The sequence below is a fragment of the Typopeltis vanoorti genome, chromosome 18 (assembly GCF_054136105.1).
Source record: "Typopeltis vanoorti isolate ZY-2024b chromosome 18, IOZ_Tvanoo_1.0, whole genome shotgun sequence".
Lineage (NCBI taxonomy): Eukaryota > Metazoa > Arthropoda > Arachnida > Uropygi > Thelyphonidae > Typopeltis > Typopeltis vanoorti.
The window spans coordinates 76161907-76178312 of NC_143566.1; the positions used below are offsets into that span (position 1 = coordinate 76161907).

Consider the following 16406-nt stretch of genomic DNA (forward strand, 5'->3'; position numbering starts at 1 on the left):
TGGTGATCTGTCAGAGATCACAGGAATTAAAGGAAAAGATTGATACCATATAATTACATTGTGTTATCATCAGGATGCAAGAGAGAGAGATGGAAGCAAGTAACATCCAACAGCTTTAGTAAGAAACAGAAGGCTTGACTACCAGTTGAGCGATGCAAGCCAATAGCATTTAGCACTTACAAAGTCTCCTTTGGATTTCTTAATAATTTTCTAAAGATACTCCATAGCTCAGCAGGTATCAATGATGAATTTCAGTTGGGAAGACTTGGATTTGAATCCCATGTAGGATGTGAAGAACCTTTATCAGAGCTTTTTCAAGCAATAATAAGTTTGCCAGTCTCATATGAAGGCCACAGAGTTTCTGCTCCTGAAAACTGTTTTTTTTTTTCATCCAGTAAAATAGGTAAACCAGCTAGAAAAACACATGCAAATTTACAGATATAGAACACAAGGTAGATAGGATTAACATTCCTATCATTAGCATTAAGCAAGTTTCTAAGATGCCAAGTTATTTGGCCATGGCAGGCTATTGAGAGTTAAAAAAAAAAGGAAGATGAGATGGGATAATTTTCTTACACTTGTTTCAGGCTGTAGTGTAAGCTGAGCGAGTAGATGGAATTTTACTTCAGCCACTGAATATATGCAGTATTTTTTTTATCATGGAATGCAAAGAAATTTCTTTTATACTGCGGTATATTATTATTGAAATATGATATTTCATAAATGGATTAAAATCTTATAATAAATGAAAGGCAAAACTACTGGTTCTAATTCATGTTGCAGATTTAAAGAAAATGAAACAGGAAATAATGTTTAACATCACTGCCAGGTGATATGCTTCATTTCCATTGTCAACCACATAAAATCATATTAGGCTACTCATTTTCATTCTTGAAACCATCTTTAAATATGAAATGAATTAAAAATATAAGAATGTCTAAGAATTTTGTGAAAAAAAAAAACATAACCTACCAGTAATATAAATATCATGATAAGAAAATCCACAACTATGTGCCACTGAGATTTTGAAATCTGAAATAAGAAAACATTTAAAAATTCTCACATAGTCAAACATTTAAATAAAATAACTATATACAAGAGCCATTTCAAAAGCTATGCACACTACATGTATGGTTAGTAGGATGATATAATTTCTACAGTAATAGCTAGAACCTTAATGCAATAATAGAAAAGACAAAAATTCATGATGTTAAGAAAGAGCAAAAATAAATAAATAAAATAAACAAAAATGGAAAAATAAATCCAATTCCCGATACGCAATTGTACTTGCATGAAATTCTACATTACTAACTTCTTAATGACAATTTTCATGGAAATTAAGTTATCTAACATGATTTCAATACCATTAAATCATATTTTGAAGTATGTTCTAAGGTACTATTCTAAGACCTCAGAAACTGCATTAATCCATGTAGATGTACAATCTGAAAGTAAAACTAGAAAAAATTTACACCAATAACACTCACAGATCAGTCTTCCTCAGAGTCTTTTCTACCATCCACTAGGATGGCAGGACTTGAAAACTTACTTCTTCCAGACATCACATGACTGCCTAAAATTTTCATTCTTAACTTGAAAGGAAAAATTTTACTCCCAAATACATGGTCTTGCAATGGGCTCACCTCTATCACCAATTTATAGATGGAAAAATTTGAAGAATCAGCTATAGCTCAGGTAACCTTAAAACCATGTGTATGGTGGAGATATGTCAATAACATTTTTATCATCTGGAAACATACCCACAAAGACTAGAAGATTTTGTATATTTTCTGAATAATCAACACTCAAAAGTAAAATTTACATTAGAAGTAGAAAAGAATGGAAAAGTGCCATTCCCAGTATTCCTTGTCAACAAAAACATCACTGGAAGAATAGGAAGGAAACCCACTTAAGCAAACTTACAAGCAGGCTTGTTCCATCATCCTTAACAGAAATTAGGTATAATCAAAACCTTGAAAACTATATCTTTAAACATACTAAAAAATGATGAAATTAAAATGAAAACAAGAACTTTGAATTCCATTTAATTAGTTCCTTCAAAATAGCTACTCAAGAAAGGTACTAAAGAAAATTTTCTAACGAACTATCCTGTGATAACCCAGAAATTAATTACAAAAAGCATGGTATCCATACCATATGTTGGCAATGCATTGAGAAAAACAGTCAGCCACCAGTCAACACCTTACGAAGCTTTCTACACTCTCTCTCACGCCAGCAATCACAGTTTATACAACAATGCAGAGACGGTGCATAACATGTGATACTCATGATTAAACTATCATTCATCTTTTCAATTTATAGATATTAGCGGCTGTTGAAAAATGTCTATTTTTTTTTTTACTTTTGTTAAACAATCACCTAAAGATGTTTTTAACTATATAGACAGTGAAACATGTCTAGGAAATACATCTGGTATAAATAAAAAACGTATACAAGTTAAAACCTGATTTATTATTCTACATTAAATGATATACTGAACATCATTTGATGTTTAGTACAAAGAAATCTTACAATCTGTTCCCCTGCATTTCTTCTACTGCTTACATGATTAGTCAAAGCAAACATATATGAAAACAATCATTTTCCAGTAATTTGCATTATTTCCTTACAGGAACCATGTTCTCCTACACAAATGCCCACATGGAAATTTGACCAGCATAACTGGAATACTTTTTCTCATCTTGCAAAACTTAATGCTAAACCAGACAGTCAAACACCTCCCAATGAAGCAGTCACTTATATAACAAACAATGATGAAATCTAGGCAGCAAGAAGAGCAATTCCAAAAACATCAACTTGATTTGCACTCCATCCAAAACTTTGGCAGAACACTGAGTGCCAAGCAGTCAAAACAAGATCAAAACAGAGTACAGGATATATTCCGTAGGTAATACATCAAATCTCATAGCTTTCAAAGATGCTTTGGCCAAAGTACATTACATTAGACATCAGAGACAAAACAATCTTGAATCCAATCTTCTTCACATATAGAACACATATTAATCACCTTGGATATAATGGATGTGTTGTTGTTGAACCCAAAGCCACTGCTGACATCTTGGGAGAAAATTTTGCTAGAATCTCAGCAACAACAGCTTCATATCCTCCTGAATTTTTAACATTTAAAGAGGCACAAGAGAAACAGTGGCTACATTTTTCAACAACTGGGCTAGAGCAATACAATCAGTCATTCATTATAGAGGAAATAAAAAAAAAAAAACTTACTCTCTCATCCGAGTGCAGTGGGACCTCATGACATCCATTACTGATATTAGTCATGCAATCTGGATATAAAATGTAAGGTGAAAGAATTAATCGTCTTGGTTAGCAGTAATGATTTGAGAGATGAGAAGTTTTCTGTGAGGAAAGATGTAAAGGACTTGTTAGATGAGGCAAAAAATGAACAGCGAGAAGGTAAAGATTGTAAGTCTCCTGCCACACTATGATAGAGAACTAAGGAGGATGGTATTGATAGCCAATGAATCAATATGCAGGTTGTGCAGAAATAATGATGTAGGACTTGTGGATCTGAGGTCTTTGTTTGACAGAAAGAAGGATCTGTATAATGCTGACATACTGCATCTAAATGGTTTTGGTGTTAGGTGTCGAGAGAGAGCATTGTTCACTGAGCACACTGAAGTGCAAATTCAGGAAAACTTAAGCAATTAGGGTGGAAGCAGTTGAGTGTGTGTGAAGGCACTCACGAAGCAAGAATGACCAAGTGCATGCATGATCTATTCTCTCAAGCAGAAATATTGAATACGATAGCCAATTCAGGAAATAAGGGTGATTGGAGTCCTAAAGAGATGCTACAGTTTCAACACAGAGAGGAGTTTTGGCATTGGTTACTGCAACATTGCCAAAAGTTATGCATTAGTGAGACTTAGCTAACAGCAGATGATGTAATTACAGGGATAGAATATGAAGGATTTAGCATTTTTAGAAGATAGAGAACAAACAACGGAAGGGAATGGGTACTGCTAATGATAGTGGATGAATTGCAGCCACAAAAAATAGGATGTAAATGAGAGGGTGGCTGTATATTTGAAGCAGACTGGTGCAAGATCAAAGTCAGTAAGACAAAATATACAATTGGTTGTTGCTATAGACCTGGTAGCTCAGGAATAATCTGGAAGACATGCATAAGCAAAACAGTACAATGAGTGCAGGTCGAGTGATTATTATGGGGGAGGGGGGGACTTCAACATGAAGATATAGACTGTAAGCAAGAAAGATCACATGCCAGGAAGGAAATGGAATTTATGGACTTAATAAGAGATAATTATCTAAGGTAGCATGTGATGGAGGGAACTCAGGATGTGACAGTACTGGACCTGGCCACAGGGTCGGAAGAACTATCCATAACTAAGGATAGTTCTTCCGACCTATGATAAATATGGCCTACGATTGGCAAAAGTGACCATGCAGTCTTGACATGCAAGTTTGTAAAACATGAGGAATATCATCAAGAAAGGAGAGGCAGGTTATTATGACAAGCTTAGGAGGAAGCTTGAATCTGTGCCATGGCATAAAATCATGTAAGGGCAAGATGTTAGTAGTGCATGGGAGATAGTTAAGGGGCATCCAGAGAAAGCAATATTAAATTGTATACCTAAGGTAAGGAGGGTTAATCATGAAGGAATTAGATGGATGAGCAATATCATTAAGCATGAGCTGCAAAAGAAGAAATTGTTGTAGAGGGTATATAAAAAACAAAGGTGACTGCAAACTCATAAACAATACCTTTGTACTGTTAAAATTAAACTTAATAAGTGCTGATGTTGATGAGGTGACAGAAGCAGATAAAACAGTTGAGTTATTGAGTGACCACTTTGCAAGGATATATCATCCAAGTTAGGTTACTGCTGTAACATGTGATAGAAACTGATGTGGGAACAGAGATGGATGAATTGGAGGTTCTTAGGATATTGTAGAATCTCTATTTAAATATAGCTGTAGGATTAGATGCTTTGGTCAAAACAGGTTTTGTGAGATTAGGCTCTTTCAGTCTCAGCTCCGGTAGAGTTCCAAAGGAATTGGAATGAAGACAAAATACAAAATAATTCCCTTGCATAAGGGAGGGGGGGGGGTTCTAAGACTGCAGTAGCAAATAAGACCAATCAGTAACTCAGGAGAGGTGGTAAAAGTACTGAAAAAATTTGTCAAAAAGAGAATTCAGTTTTTTATTATTATTAATAATTAAGGGTCAGTCATGTTATTAATTTAATAACTTTTTATAATAGAGTGATAGGCGAGTTGGATAAATGAAATGGTGACAATGATCCTGCTGGATTTCGCAAAAACATTTTGACAGAATATCACATGGAACCCAAATTAGAACAATTTAGTTTAGAACAAATGAGGATGGATATGACACACTGTTCATGTGAATAAGAGGATCGCTGCTAGATAGATATCAAAAAACTAGTATATGGAGAAGCCAAACCTAGACAAAAACAGGTGACTAGTGGTGTGCCGCAAGGTTCAGTGCTGGGATCATTGCTGTTTAATCTGTACATAAACGATATAAGAAATAACTTGAAATGAAAATTCAGTTGTTTGCTGCTGATGATGCAAAATTGGGTAGAATAATAGTTAAGGTGATGTTGGAGAGTATGCTGAACAATTTAAATAGGCTGTAAATATGAGTAAAAGATAATGGGTATCAGTTTAATGTGGAGAAATGTAAAGTTATGCATTTTTGGATAAATAGATTGCAAGCTGTGTACCACAATGATGGAACTTTATTCTAGGAAAATAGATGAAGCTAGAGAGTTATTATTATTGTACCCTCCATGGAATTTAAAGGTGGTGGACAGAGAATTAAGTTTAAAGGACATGTTGCTAAGGTAGCTTATAAGATTACTTTGCTGTTGAAGAACACACTAAGAAAAGATAAGGAAGTTATTATTCCTCTGTATAAGGCCTTGATACGTTCACATCTGGCTTACTGTGCTCAGATCTGGTCTATTAGGTTTCTTGGTGATGAGGAAGCAGTGTGAAGATTCAGAGACGAGCAATCAAGATGGTGAGTGGTCTGTTTCTTATGAGGATAGATTGAAGAAGGTGATTGATAACAGAAAAAGAGAGATATGATAGAAACATTTAAGTTGCTTAAAGGGTTTTATAGGATTGATGCAAGGGAAATGTTTCAGCACTTGACTAGAGTGGGCCACAACAAGAAGTCATCCCAGGAAATTGAATAAAGGTCTACACCTTTATTAGTAGGTTGTGAGGACTAGATTTTTTTTTTTTTTTTGCTTGGAGAGTTGTGAATGAGTGAAATGGGTTGCCAGAGTGAGTTGTGAGTGCTTTGTCTGTTAATTGGTTCAAGGTGAGGTAAAAGATTATATGGATAGTTTGGGTCTCCCACGAATGAATCTTCGGACTGCATGGAGGTGCCTATACGATAATAATTATTACAAGATGATAAAGCATCTTCTCTGGATCTCCTTCTCTTACTACACAATATAATATTTACAGAGAAAGAGTTTCTGGATTCTTGCCATAAGTCAACTGTCATTAACATCCCAAATCCAAGAAAGGATCAAACATAAGTAAACAATTATCGTCCTATCCCTCTGATGAGCTGTCTTTCTAAGACACTGGAGAAAACGGTAAATGCTGGGCTTCTCTGGCACGTAGAAAGCAAAGAACTTCACATAATGTGGCTTTCATATATGCTGTTGAATGTTGGATCATTTGGTGTGTTTAGAAGCTTGTATAAGAGATGTATTTCTGAAATAAGAATATTTGCTTTTGGTGTTTTTTGACATGGAAAAAGCTTATGACACAGTTCAGTCTGGAGACATGACAAATTAAAGTGTCTTTAATCCTGGTCTCAGTCAAGTCTGACTTGGAAGCACATTATCTCAGCAATATCATCAAGAGAAGGCTGTTCCTCATGGCTCTGTCTTAAGTGTGACACTCTTTGCTATCAAAGTTAATTCAATCACTGAACAGCTTCCTCCTACAGTAGGCAATTTTCTTCAGATTTGTGACTTCACAATTTACTGTCACTCTTATAATAAGAGGGTAATTGAAAAATGTCTTCGATAAGCAGTCGATCATGTCTCTTCATGGGCTCTTAGTAATGGGTTCAGGTTTTCAGCAGAAAACAGTGTGTGTGCACTTCTGCTAAAAACTTATTTTTCATCCAGATCCTGATTTAAGAATAGGACAAAGCATTATTCCAGTAGCATCAGAAATCGAAGTTCTCTCTACCTCTACAGAATGGTGAGTGGATCAATGTTCCTTGCTATACCTTAATCATACATTTGTACAGTCAAAGACTGATCAGGGATCCCAAGTTTATAGTTCAAGGGTGATGGTTGAACCATATCCATCATGAGGGTACACAAACAGCTACTAATGCTTTTCACTTATGTCAAAGCAAATGAACCTCCTCTGTCACTTCAACAGAAACAGTTGTCTCTTAACTATGCCATAAAAATAGTCTCCTGCTATGTTTTGTACCTGTTTCCAAATTTGTCGAAGCTGCTAGATACTATTAGCAGAGTGCTGCCTGTTGATATCAGTGATAGTGCAACCTACTGACTGAAGAACTTCTTGTGCATCATGAAACTGCAGACATCTGAAAGGTTCTTTCATTTTGGGGAAGAACAAGTCTAAGTCACAAGAACTCGCATCCAGTGAATATGGTGGATGTTCCAATACTTCCCATTCCCACATGTCTGACATCTCTATCACCAATTGCAACACATGACATCGTGCACTATTATGCAACAAATACAATGGAGAACCTGTAAAAAAAAAAAGTGAGTTTTTTCCTTAAAGCCAGAAGCAAATGGTGCTCCAGAAATCATCGATAGTACTGTGCATTAAAGTTTATCCTTAGGACACATCATTATGAAGAATGATACCTTGAATGTTGTAACAACTATCAGCATGACTTTGACTTTGCTGGGTTCCTGTCCAAGTTTTTTTTTGGATGGGGTGATCCTTAATGGCACTATTCATTGGAGTGTCTCTTCAGTTCATGCTAATAAACCCTTGCCCAAGTTTCATCAGTGGCTACAATACAATTCAAGAATGCATTCCCTTTATTGTTTCAGATAAAGGCCAGCAATTGCATATACCCGTGCCATTTTTGCATCTCAATCAAGTGATGTGGAACCCAACGATCTGAAATTTTGCACATACCAACTCTTTTTTAGATGTGCGAAACACTTATGGGCCAATTTGTGTACAAATCCATAGCCAATCAACCATGATGAGTAAAGAACAAGCTCAACATGTTCATCTGAAATGGCAGGTCATTCTGCACAGCAGTTGTCATCTGGGTGATCTTGTCCTGCATGAAACGCAGTGACCCATCTTGCCAGTTCAGTACAGTAGGGCACTGTAGCTACAGGCTTTCCTAAGGCCACGATAATAGTAGCTTACAGTTTTACTTCTTGCAACCTGGACCTTGATCCAGGATGACTGTTCTAATCTTGTGAACATATCTTAGAGCACTGCACACCAAGACATCAATTTTAACTACTTCTCCACATAAGGACACTTCTTAGAATGGGTCGTGTTGCCTTATGCTCATGTACTGTACACACAACTAGTGCATCTGTCAAGAATAACATTTGAGTTACTATGTCTCCACATAGTATTGCCACTACTTTATTTAGACCCTCATAGCATTCCCCTATAGCAGGTTTACATTCCATCCTGCAACCTCTCTCTCTCAACTATGCTAGTCTCATATTCCATAATTTATCTACCTGGAATTATTTAATGATCATCTTCTGAGAGCAGTCCACTCTGAATTCTTGCCCAGATAATTCAAGATCCGTGACCTCTATTGGTTGTACTGCTGTTGTTTTTCCTGACGTTATTATTTCCAATCAGATCCTGCTCGATTGCAGAATTATACACTGAATCTATATTATACAGAGAATTCAATGGATCTGAAAAAAAAATGCTACCAAAAATGCATCATCTATTCAGATTCACCAAGTTCCTTACATCTATCTTCTTTCCTTTGTATAAACCACATTCAGTGCTTTGTGAAGTTTTGCAACTACTGTACAAAATAAAGACCCTAAATTTTGATGTTCAGTCACTGGATTCCCAGCCAGATTGAAATTATGGAAAAGGAAGCCAGAGGTGCTAGATTAGCTAATACTTTTCCTGCATGCTATTTGACAGTTCCATATACAAACTGCAGACAGTTTATAAGATCACAATAAATTGAACAAGAGAGCTCAGCCTGAAATTAAGCACTACAGCCTAGTCAATGTAGAAACAAAACAGATGAAGCTGTTCTTGATAGGCTCTGCATAGGTCACAGTCATAAATTAAAGATGCCAAGAAATTATATTTTTGGTTCATCCTTTATCCAAGTGTAAGCAAACAAAGTTTGCACGTGAAGTAACTTCACGATTGGGCTACCTGTATATAGAGGCTAATGACTTCACATTAATTCCACTAGTATCCCATAATGCAATGCACATATCCTTATATACAATGCTCTGCATTATGGGAAGGGTCACTATACAGACTGTTTCAACCTTTATTGAGGTCTCATCAGTGGGAGCTATACTCAAGTGATACCAAGGTTTAAGTAATGCAGAAGTCATATTTCCATATAAAAGTAGTCAAAAGGTGTCACACCTTATTGCTACAATACTCTGGATTAGAGGTAGATGGAAGTTTTTTTAATTAGAGAGCTTCTGCTACTAATAGCTCATGCAAAAAGTTAAGCAAGTTTGAGTGCAGTTAGTAGTTGGACGGAGAACAATCGTTCGATGCCGTTGGCACACTCTCCCTCGACGAGTCTTTGGACTTCCTGAAGGTGTCATATAATAATAATAATAAATAAAAGATGCCAAGAAATTAGGTCAATAAAGATTGAAACCAGTCTGGGTATTGGCCCTTTCTATAATGCAGAGCATTATAAATGTTTGTAAGGATATGGTGTGTGTTGCATGGTGGGATACTAAGGCAATTGATGTGAAGTCATTAGCCTCTATATACACAAATAGCCCAGTCATGAATTGACTTCATGTGCAAACTTTGTTTGCTTACACTTGGATAAAGGATGAAACCAAGAATATTTCTTGTCATCTTTAAGCGATGGTAAAACCAAGTGGGGAAAAAAAAAAAAAAAACTTTAAAGGTCACAGTCATCTTACACATTCTTATTTACTGAGTGCTGATGACTCGCCTACATGTGAAAAATGCAAATATGTCTCACCATTTGTCATATCCTAGTAAAGTGCCAGCACTTTACACGCGAGAGGAATGAAATTTTTACTATTCTGGCCAAATCATGTACACTCAGGCAGATCATATCAAATGATAAATTGCATGAAGCTTTTAAATGTTTACAAAGAATTAATTTAATAACAAATTTGATTATAATTTCTATTTATGTGTAGATAAGTTAAGAAATTCATTAAAATTTGCTTCTTATACATAATAGTTTACTAACTTAACACTTTACCACTATTTATCGTTATCCTGTGTACTGCTGTAACCTTTGTTGTCCTTGCACTAATAAACCATAAATCCAGTTGCCAGTTTGGCCAGACATCACAGATGCCAATATGACCTTATTACTGATATGCATATATTATGCTATCACTAGTCATACATCATTTAAGATACATAATAAGACCAGAGTGGAAAGGATATGGATACAGCATTTTATCTTTAGAGAGAGCTCAGTTGTACCATGAGATAAAATTAATCATAACATGACAATCTAAAACAGATACTCAGCAGACAGCTGGAATTCGCTTGTTTCTTATCTAATGATTTAATATGCAAAATTTGACTGTTAATAGTGAATTTTAAAACTCAAAGTTGAGAAAGAAATATTTATTTTTCCAAAATAAATATTTATATCGATTTGAATCTAAATGTTTGAGTGTTGTGCAACAAGTGCCGTTCCATTTGGCAGTGTTTTGGATCAAAATTAGAATTCAGAAACACAGCAATGTAGACTGAAGGGGTCTTTTTGAGTTTTATGATACTAATTCTCACCAGCTTCCCCAACAACTTAACCACAATACCTGACACACAGACAGGCCTATAATTTGATGCTTGAGTTCTATTATCATCCTTATGAAGTGGCACAATCTCTCCCCCCCCCCTTTCTACTCCTTTGGAATTCGACCCAGTGCAAGACTCATATTAAAAAAATGTCAAGGCAGATGTCAACTCTGAGCACATTCCTTTAGAATACGTGGTGATATATTATCAAGTTTGCTCAATTCTCCATACACCTCTTGCTCACTTACAGTCAGTCCCTCCTCCCCATCATCAACTGCTCTTAATCTCTCCATGATGTCACATTCACAAGAACGAAAGACCTTTATGAACTGCTCATTAAGCATCTCCACTATATCTTCTACAGCAGTTGTCCTTATACCATTTTTTCCAATCAATGTCATCCTTCCATAATGACTTTTTTTTGCTTGCTACATATCAAAAAAACTCTAGGATTCTTCTTGGCTTCATTAGCTAACTGCTGCTCATGCTTCACGTTTGCTACCCTTACCAAGTCACCCTCCTTTCCTGGTATTTGTAATCCTCATGGAATTGGTTATTACCACTTCTCTTATGTTGCCTCCATAATGCTTTTTTCTCTGTATCACATGCTTAATCTCTTCATTCATCCATTTCACACCTATCTTATTTAACCTTCTGACCCTTGGAATATATTTAGACATTTCTTCTACTAGATTGCTCTTGAATATGCATTGATCTCTTTTCCAGCCAACTCCTCATTCCATGCTACACCTACGATTGTCTCCTGAGCTCCTCATAATCACCAGCCTTGAGTTGTACATAAACCGTTTTCTCACAGAGGTCTCACATTTCCTGGTCACTCTCACCAACTGGAGGGCGATTTGATTTGACACCTCATTTATAATTACATCCTCTGATGAGATGATTAAATCCAAGACCCTCAAATTCTCATATGCCCTCTGTTACATACTGTCTGAGGTAACTGTCCTGCAAAACTAAAGAAACTCATTTTCTTTACTTTCAGTTGCTATCTCATCATCCCAGTCTATACTGCCATAATTAAAATCGCCCATAATGATCACTCTTTTCTTATTTGGCTAATTTGATTATACATTTTGTAGTCACTAATCCACATTACCAGGTCTATAACAACATCCAACTAAGTATCTCATTCTATTCATCTCTATCTCACACTATACTGCCTCAAAATCACTGGCACTATTCCCCTCTTGCATCTCTACTCTGTATGGACATAACTCTCTCTATCATCAATAGCACTCCTTCCTCCCTTTTTACCCTTCCATCTCTGTTCCTGTCAGGATGTTGTCCTCATCCAACCATGTCTCACTTATTCCAACAATTTCTGGGTTAACAGACTCAATCAGTGCAACCATTTTATTTTCCTTGTTTCTGATACTAGGGATAAGCTGCTGTATTTGAATACAAATACAGCAGCTTATCCTAGATCCACTGATACCACTTATTTGATGTGACTTCTCCATGCTTAACTTGAGCCATTTCTTTTTCTCCTTATTCATCTTAAAACCTTCTTCAAATCCAATTGTTTTCCCTTGATCCCAGGTCACCCCCTTCTCTTTCTCTCTACACATGCATTCACATGCTCTTGAGGCATCTACCTTTCTTACGCTGTGTTCCTCTGTATACCCTGAGCCTCCCTATTTCCCTTTCTGTCTTGCACACCTGTTCTCTCATTCTCTATACTCATACCACTCACTTCTTCATTCATAACCACCTTTTCAATCTCTGCTATCTTACTTTCCCATTCTTCCACATCACTTCCCACTTGATTAGATTCATTCTCTGCACTCACTTCTCTACCTTCCAGCAGTAGACTCGCTAAGCGACTCACACCAAAACCACTCAAATGCAGTCCATTCCCTTATATACTGTTCACTTCGTCTTTCAAACTCATTCCACATGTTAACAAACTGCACTCCTTTCTCCTCACACATTTCCACTAACATATCATTCATAATCCTTGCTCCATCTCATCTCACCACTGTCATACCTGGGCAGCATGCTTACTACCTTTCTTATCAGACTATTTTCTTTTATCCATTTCAACAACCTCCTGATATCCAATCTGACATGTTCTTTGTTCACAGTCAAATCATTTCTACCTATTACTACTACTACCAACTCTTTTGCTGGCTTACTTCTCATATCTAATAAATCAATCATTCTTTCTACCTCCAGTAAAACATACTTTTTGCATCCTCTCGTCCAGCACACCTTTAATAATTGAATCACCATACAATGTCACTCACTGGTCTTTCATTACCTCTTTTATATCAACATTATTTGTTTTCATCATTTTCACTTCTCCATGCATATCTCGAATTCTCTTAACTTCATTCCGCATCCATTTCATCTCTTGCCTCACCTTAACCAACTGAACTTTTCAGTCTTGTGTCACACTTCGCTCTCATTCATTCTCTCAATTTTGCTGCAGGCCATACATGCATGGTCACAGTCAACGCTGCTCACCACCTTATCTTTAAATGCACTTCTTTTAACTTCCGCCACATTCGCTTCACTTTCATCTTTCTTACCATCGATTGTTAAGTTTCTCAGATTGCTTGTTCTCTTTTTGAAAACTTTTTTCGCTGCTCTTTTACACCATCCTTTTCTATCAGACAAGCACTCATCCTCCTCGTGGCATTCTTGCCTACTAACACTGTCAGTTATCAACATATTAGCACTCATCAAGTCCTCATTAAGCTCACACTTTGCATATACCCTCCTTATATCCACAATTTATCTATATAATCAAACGAGTACATATAGCACACCTCACATTTCATGAAATGACTGAAATGAAAGTTGAATTCCTGCATGGACAAAGTAACGTCCATGAAGAAAGATAACCTCTGTTTTTCCTTTGCCAGTTACTGTACTAAGTTCTAATTTCAACAAATTCATAAATAAACTTAAGCAAAAAATCTCACACACTAATAACACTGCAAGCACACAACCTTCACAGCAACTCTTACTCATGAACACACACTTATATACTATTAATTATTTCAAAACACTTATCTGAAACAGGAACCCTCTTTACACACCACTTCTCCTGTGACACTAGCGACCTCATGTATCAGCAAATTAGTACAATGATGAGTGAACATCAAGTAATGGAGCGAGATATAGATTGGAAGGAAGAAAGATCACATGGCAAAAAGGAAATGGAATTCATACATCTACTGAGAGATAATTCTCTGAGGCAGGTTGTGATGGAAGGGACTCAGTACATGAGAGTATAGGATCAGAAAAGATATACATAACCAAGGTGGTCATTGTTGTCTCTAATTTAGAAGAGTGACCATGTGCTCTTGACTTGGGGTGTTGCAAAGCACGAAGAATTTTACATAAAGAAGAGGCGTGTGTGTGTGTGTATATATATATATATATATATATATATATATATATATATATGGAACTACAAGGTAGGTGATTATGACAAGCTAAAGAGGAAGCTTGAAGATGCACCATTGCATGAAAACCTGCAAATGCAAATCTTCCATGCTCTGCTAACATCGTTAGCACAGCATGGAAGATAATCTTTGTTTTCCCATAAGTTAAGGGCATCTGGAGGAAGCAACATCAGATTGTATACCCATGGTCAGGAACATTAATCAGGTAGGAGTACGATGAGTGAGTAGCAGCATCTTAGCCTGCCCATGGTACAAATGTGCTATAGAAACCTTTTGTGACTGGGAGCTACATAAAAAAAAGTCTAACATTCAATACAATACAATACATTGTGTGCAGAGTAACTACAATAAGTAACTTCATGGAAGTTTGTCATAATAATATTTTGTATACTATCAACTTAATAACATGAAATTTAAATATTGTAATCATGCATCAAGATCCTGAATGAGTTTACTGTGGACTAATTAAAATCATAAACATGCTGATGTGTTATCGTTGGATTCAGCCTCATGTAATAAATGGTAGCCAGTCTATGGAACTGTTTTGCTGTTATACCCTTGAATGCTAGAGGGTACTGGTCTCTGGAATGTGGAATATGAGAAAAGATTGAGAGAATGCAAATCGCAGAATCTAGTGGATAGAAGGAGGGGGGGGGGGTATGATTGAGACATTTAAGCTGTTGAAGACATCGTATTAACACTCAGTAGATTTTTCATATGGTAGAATAAGGGAAAGGAAAAAGGCTATCCCTGGAAGTTACAAGGGTAAGAAGTAAGTTTTTTTTCCTTGGAGAATGGCAGGAGTATGAAATGCATTACCTGAGATGATTGTGGATGATTTTAAAAAGCAGTATAACAGACTGTGTTCGCCTCGTAATGAGTCTTGTGATTCCATAGGGTCACAAGGCTCATTCCCTCAATGAACACAGCTTGCTGTTTCCCAAACTTCTTTTTAAAAACTTTTCTTAACTGTTTCTCAAGAATACTTCTATAAATCTTACCAATGCTGTTCGGTCTTTGTTCTCTTTTTACAGATGGGTACTATAAGACCTCTACTCCAATCATCCAAAATTCAACCCTTTGACAAAGCATTCTGAATTATGAAGTGTAGCCACTGAAGAACTTATATACCTCCATATTTGAGGATTTTTGGTTAAAAATCACCTATTCCAGCTGCCTTTCCATTCAGGTTATTGATGGCTTTTTCTACTTACCCCATTGATATGTATTCCTGCTGAGTGTTTTAAACAGCCATGCTTCACTGATTGTTTCATTTAGCAGTTTTGATTATTATTATTGGTTCAGTGCCATGGCATGTAAAACTGCAAGGGCTGGATAGTGCATGGGAGGCGGTTAAGAAGTGTTTACATGAGGAAATGGCTGACTGCATACCTAGAGTCCGAATAATAAATCAAGTAGGGGTTAACTGGATGAATAACACCATTAAGCTTCAGCTGCAAAAAAAAGAAACAACTGTGAAGGGAATTTAAGGAGAAAGGTGACCGGCAGGCACATGAACGGTATAAAGCGCAGGCCAGAAGGGTAACGCGTGTGGTAAGAAAAGCAAAAGCGGATTATGAAAGAACTAGCCATGCAGGCTAAAGAGAATCCCAAACAGTTTTTTCGATATGTTGCAAGTAAAAGAAAAAATGTATATGACAGAATGATTTTAAAGAATGCCGATGGTAGGGAGGTAACCGAATCAGTTGATATAGTTGAATTACTGAGCGAGAACTTTGCAAGAGTATATTATCCAGGTGGTGAGATTGCAGGAATGAATGAACCAATAGCTTATACGGGAATTGTGGGGAATGAAGTGGAGGTGAATAGCCCATTACAAAACCTCAATGTCAATATATCTGTGGAATTGGATGGTATACCAGCTCGAGTCGTACATGAAGCAGCTAAAGAATTGTCAGTGCCCTTGACCATTTTGTTTAA

General features: G+C 36.5%; 1 protein-coding gene across 1 annotated transcript in view; it reads right to left on the reverse strand.

Annotated features, from left to right (window-relative positions):
* The window catches only part of LOC150096820 (F-box only protein 31-like), a 133860-nt gene that overhangs the window by 99912 nt on the left and 17542 nt on the right, over window positions 1–16406 (reverse strand). Inside the window, exon 2 of the mRNA XM_090407802.1 lies at window positions 973–1032. Within this exon, the coding sequence (XP_090263928.1) occupies window positions 973–1032 (60 nt within the window). The remainder of the gene's footprint in view (window positions 1–972; window positions 1033–16406) is intronic.